The sequence below is a fragment of the Oncorhynchus mykiss genome, chromosome 20, assembly GCF_057628025.1.
Source record: "Oncorhynchus mykiss isolate SJ-2025 chromosome 20, ASM5762802v1, whole genome shotgun sequence".
Taxonomy (NCBI): Eukaryota; Metazoa; Chordata; class Actinopteri; order Salmoniformes; family Salmonidae; genus Oncorhynchus; species Oncorhynchus mykiss.
The window spans coordinates 48,777,447-48,782,446 of NC_143041.1; the positions used below are offsets into that span (position 1 = coordinate 48,777,447).

General features: G+C 43.6%; 1 protein-coding gene across 24 annotated transcripts in view; it reads right to left on the reverse strand.

Moving 5' to 3' along the window:
- Positions 1–5,000, reverse strand: part of LOC110499508 (transforming acidic coiled-coil-containing protein 2) — a 157,445-nt gene that overhangs the window by 48,789 nt on the left and 103,656 nt on the right. For 15 of the 24 annotated variants that reach the window (XM_090213164.1, XM_090213157.1, XM_090213165.1 and 12 more), the window contains 3 exons: positions 1,997–2,943; positions 1,298–1,722; positions 484–516 (listed from right to left, as the gene is read on the reverse strand). In XM_090213164.1, the coding sequence (XP_090069290.1) occupies positions 484–516; positions 1,298–1,722; positions 1,997–2,943 (1,405 nt within the window). The remainder of the gene's footprint in view (positions 1–483; positions 517–1,297; positions 1,723–1,996; positions 2,944–5,000) is intronic. The other 9 variants (XM_090213161.1, XM_090213159.1, XM_090213158.1 and 6 more) reach the window with 1 other exon arrangement.

The following is a 5,000-nucleotide window of genomic DNA, read 5'->3' on the forward strand; positions in this document are numbered from 1 at the left end:
TACAACCAACCTAGACCACACAGATACACTGCTCCTTAGTGTGACCACGACCAACCTCTGTGGCTCTTCAATAGAGGAGGTGCTACCGTGTGAATGTTCTCTTTCCCTTGGAGAAGGGGTGCACCTGTACAAGACTGGTTACATTTATGTGGCAGGATGCTCATTGAAGAAAATGGGCATGGTAGAGCTTCTCTGATTGGTTGGTTTTGCATGGTAGAGCTTCTCTGATTGGTTGTCTTTAAGTTACTGTTGTGTTAATAGGGAGGAGGACAGGGTTGAAAAATGTCCCATGTTTTCCTGAAATCCTGGTTGGGAAGATTCCCAGAATTTCAGGAGAACTTGTGAATTTGGGGAAAGTTAGAAGGAGATGAGCACGACGGGGCTACATGCTCTCTCTGAGAGTAGGATGTTTAGAAAAACTGAAACATTATTTACATAAACAGTTAGAGGTCAAAACAGTCCTGCTGCCATTCCTGTACTTACAACAGACAACACAGAGAGGAACCCTTCGACTTCCTGTGGCACACGAAAACACACAGACAGGTGACAGAGAGACAGAGAGGAGACAGAGAGACAGACAGGTGACAGAGAGACAGACAGGTGACAGAGAGACAGACAGGTGACAGGGAGACAGAGAGGTGACAGAGAGACAGACAGGTGATAGAGAGACAGACAGGAGACAGAGAGACAGACAGGTGACAGAGAGACAGACAGGTGACAGAAAGACAGACAGGTGACAGGGAGACAGACAGGTGACAGAAAGACAGACAGGTGACAGGGAGACAGACAGGAGACAGAGAGGTGACAGAGAGACAGACAGGTGACAGAGAGACAGACAGGTGACAGAGAGACAGACAGGAGACAGAGAGACAGACAGATGACAGAGAGACAGACAGGTGACAGAAAGACAGACAGGTGACAGGGAGACAGACAGGTGATAGAGAGACAAACAGGAGACAGAGAGACAGACAGGTGACAGAGAGACAGACAGGAGACACAGAGACAGACAGGTGATAGAGAGACAGACAGGTGACAGAGAGACAGGTGGCACAGACAGACAAACACATTCTCTCTCCCAATTTGGATAGAGAGATAACAAAACACACACGCACACACACACACACACACACACACACACACACACACACACACACACACACACACACACACACACACACACACACACACACACAGCTAAAAGAATTCAGTACTAAATATACAAACAGAAACACATAAATAAATGACAACGTGAAAGTGCCTTATAACCACCTAATAATGCAATGGCATTTAAACTTACGATTTGATTGGTTTCTTCTTGGTCTTGGTCGGTTTGTTCTGGCTGTGGTCCTCCAGCTCCCTAACTTCATCGTTATCGTTATCAACCTCGTCGTCATTGGCCGACACCTCGAAAGAGGCGGAGCCAGAGGCAGCCTTGGGTGGAAACGCAGCCGTCCTATTGGACGAACCCTTGAAGGAGTTGACAGCTGACTCATTGAAGGTGTCAGAGTCAAAACTATAGGAGGGTTTGTTCAGCTCGGGAGAGATAGGGATCCCGCTGTTAGAGCCGAAAGGATTGAAGTTAGGGTCGTCCCACTGAGCCGGGTCAGAGTTATAGGAGGGCTTAGAGACGGGGATGTCATCGGGGATTAGGCTGTTGTCTAGGGGTTCACATGGGGGCTGGACGGCCTTCTTCAGACCCATCCTGGGCTTCCTTAGAGGCATCTGATAATAACAAAAAAATACATCATATTAATAATGATACAGTCTATTCATTTTAAGCGCTTTTCAAAACACTCCAAAGTAACTTTACACAGTCAGCAATATAATCAGTAAAATAAAACACAGATCAAACACACAGATTAAACATGAAGACCAAGGAGAGCACTAAACATGACGACAGACTAGAGTCAAAATCCAACTGGGATTTCTGGAAGATCAGGGAATTTGGGGAAAGTTAATAGAATTTTGCAACCCTATGACAGACCCTATGACAGACCTTGGAACCTGCTTTTTTGCCCAGCTTCTTGGGTGGTGGAGAGGCCTTGGGAGGCTCCTCGAGGGTCTCCTCAGAATAGTCAAACTCCAGTCTGACCGCCCCTGGGGTTCGAATAGGGGGGCTGGTTGAGGGAAGAGTTGGCTCGGCGTTAGGGCGCTCCGGGGAGTTAGCGACTTTACTCCCTCCGTTGTTGAACGGGTCGATGTCTTCAAAGTTGTCTGGGTCCCATTTGTAGGTCCCACTGAGGGGAGAGCCTTCGTTGCCTGGGGGGGCCTCCGGCACGGAGATGGGGGTGTCCTCCTGTCGGTTGGGTATAGAGATAGCTGGGGTCGGGGTCAGAATAGAAGTAGGGGCCAGGATTAGTTGATTATCTGTCTCTGGGCTAGTGTGATTGGTCTCTTCAGTGAGCGAGGCGGAGTCTACTGTGGCTCCTCCTACTTCCAGATCCTCAGAGACCAATAGGGGTCTGGCTGCTCTGGTGAGCTCGCCACTCTTCTCCAGCTCCGGTGTGGTTCCGGAGGACGGCAGTTGGGGACTCTCTAGGTTAGAGCTCTGGCTGGGGAGAGGCTTCTTTTTCAGGGAGCCGCCTGGGCGGAGAGGCCCCTTCTTGGAGGGTCTGCGGAGAGTCCCTGGAGCACTCTCAGTACCACAGTCAACACTAAAGGCCTCAGCTATGGGACGGGAGTCTCCGATTGAGATGGAGGATCCTCCGCCGTCTAGGGGGCCGGAGCCGTCTAGCTCCCCAGCCTGGAGGCTCAGAGAGCGGGTTAGAGATCGGCTCTGGGACTCAGCAGCAGCAGCAGCAGCAGCTATGAGCTGGTCTAGGTTATACGCTCCGCTAGCAGCTATGGGCTTGTCTTCGTCAAAGACTATGGACAGGGAGCTACCATGGTGACCTTTAGCCTCTGACCCGGGTTCACCGTCTGCCTCAGAGTCACAGCCAAGACCTGGAGGAACAGAGAAATATAAATGATAGGTAATAAATAGTCATGACACAATCCCGATATGGTGTTTGAGTGAGAGAGAGAAATGACATTATTCTGATGCTTGTTAGGTGTATTCGTTTGAGAGAAACATATGTTTCCATGCCAATAAAGCCCTAAAATGTTATAGAGAGAGAGAGAAAAATATGTTTCCATTGCAATAAAGCCCTAAAATGTTATTGAGAGAGAGAGAAACATATGTTTCCATGCCAATAAAGCCCTAAAATGTTATTGAGAGAGAGAGAGAAAAATATGTTTCCATTGCAATAAAGCCCTAAAATGTTATTGAGAGAGAGAGAAACATATGTTTCCATGCCAATAAAGCCCTAAAATGTTATTGAGAGAGAGAGAAAAATATGTTTCCATTGCAATAAAGCCCTAAAATGTTATAGAGAGAGAGAGAAACATATGTTTCCATGCCAATAAAGCCCTAAAATGTTATAGAGAGAGAGAGAGAAACATATGTTTCCATGCCAATAAAGCCCTAAAATGTTATAGAGAGAGAGAGAAAAATATGTTTCCATTGCAATAAAGCCCTAAAATGTTATTGAGAGAGAGAGAAACATATGTTTCCATGCCAATAAAGCCCTAAAATGTTATATAGAGAGAGAGAAACATATGTTTCCATGCCAATAAAGCCCTAAAATGTTATTGAGAGAGAGAGAAACATGTTTCCATGCCAATAAAGCCCTAAAATGTTATTGAGAGAGAGAGAAACATATGTTTCCATGCCAATAAAGCCCTAAAATGTTATATAGAGAGAGAGAAACATGTTTCCATGCCAATAAAGCCCTAAAATGTTATTGAGAGAGAGAGAAACATATGTTTCCATTGCAATAAAGCCCTAAAATGTTATAGAGAGAGAGAGAAACATATGTTTCCATTGCAATAAAGCCCTAAAATGTTTTTGAGAGAGAGAGAAAAATATGTTTCCATGCCAATAAAGCCCTAAAATGTTATAGAGAGAGAGAAACATATGTTTCCATGCCAATAAAGCCCTAAAATGTTATAGAGAGAGAGAGAAACATATGTTTCCATGCCAATAAAGCCCTAAAATGTTATAGAGAGAGAGAGAAACATATGTTTCCATGCCAATAAAGCCCTAAAATGTTATTGAGAGAGAGAGAAAAATATGTTTCCATTGCAATAAAGCCCTAAAATGTTATTGAGAGAGAGAGAAACGTATGTTTCCATGCCAATAAAGCCCTAAAATGTTATTGAGAGAGAGAGAAACATATGTTTCCATGCCAATAAAGCCCTAAAATGTTATAGAGAGAGAGAGAAACATATGTTTCCATGCCAATAAAGCCCTAAAATGTTATTGAGAGAGAGAGAAACATATGTTTCCATGCCAATAAAGCCCTAAAATGTTATTGAGAGAGAGAGAAACATATGTTTCCATGCCAATAAAGCCCTAAAATGTTATTGAGAGAGAGAGAGAAAAATATGTTTCCATTGCAATAAAGCCCTAAAATGTTATAGAGAGAGAGAGAAACATATGTTTCCATGCCAATAAAGCCCTAAAATGTTATTGAGAGAGAGAGAAACATATGTTTCCATGCCAATAAAGCCCTAAAATGTTATAGAGAGAGAGAGAAAAATATGTTTCCATTGCAATAAAGCCCTAAAATGTTATAGAGAGAGAGAGAAACATATGTTTCCATGCCAATAAAGCCCTAAAATGTTATTGAGAGAGAGAGAGAGCGACTGTACAACACTGTATATATACAGTAGGTGAAGATGTATATATACATAATATGACATTTGAAATGTCTTTATTCTTTTTAAATTTTTGTATGTGTAATGTACATTTGTACATTTGTTTATGTCAACACATTTTACCCATGCCAATAAAGCCCTTCAATGGAATTGAATTGAGAGAGGGAGATCGAGAGAGACGGAGAGAGAAAGAGAGAGAGATGATGGTGAAGGCTGTGTCTGGTTTTAGACTAATTAAATTGGTGAATGAGCTCTGAATATTTCATCACAACCTCCCAGCCAATCAGTAAAACACAAACGAA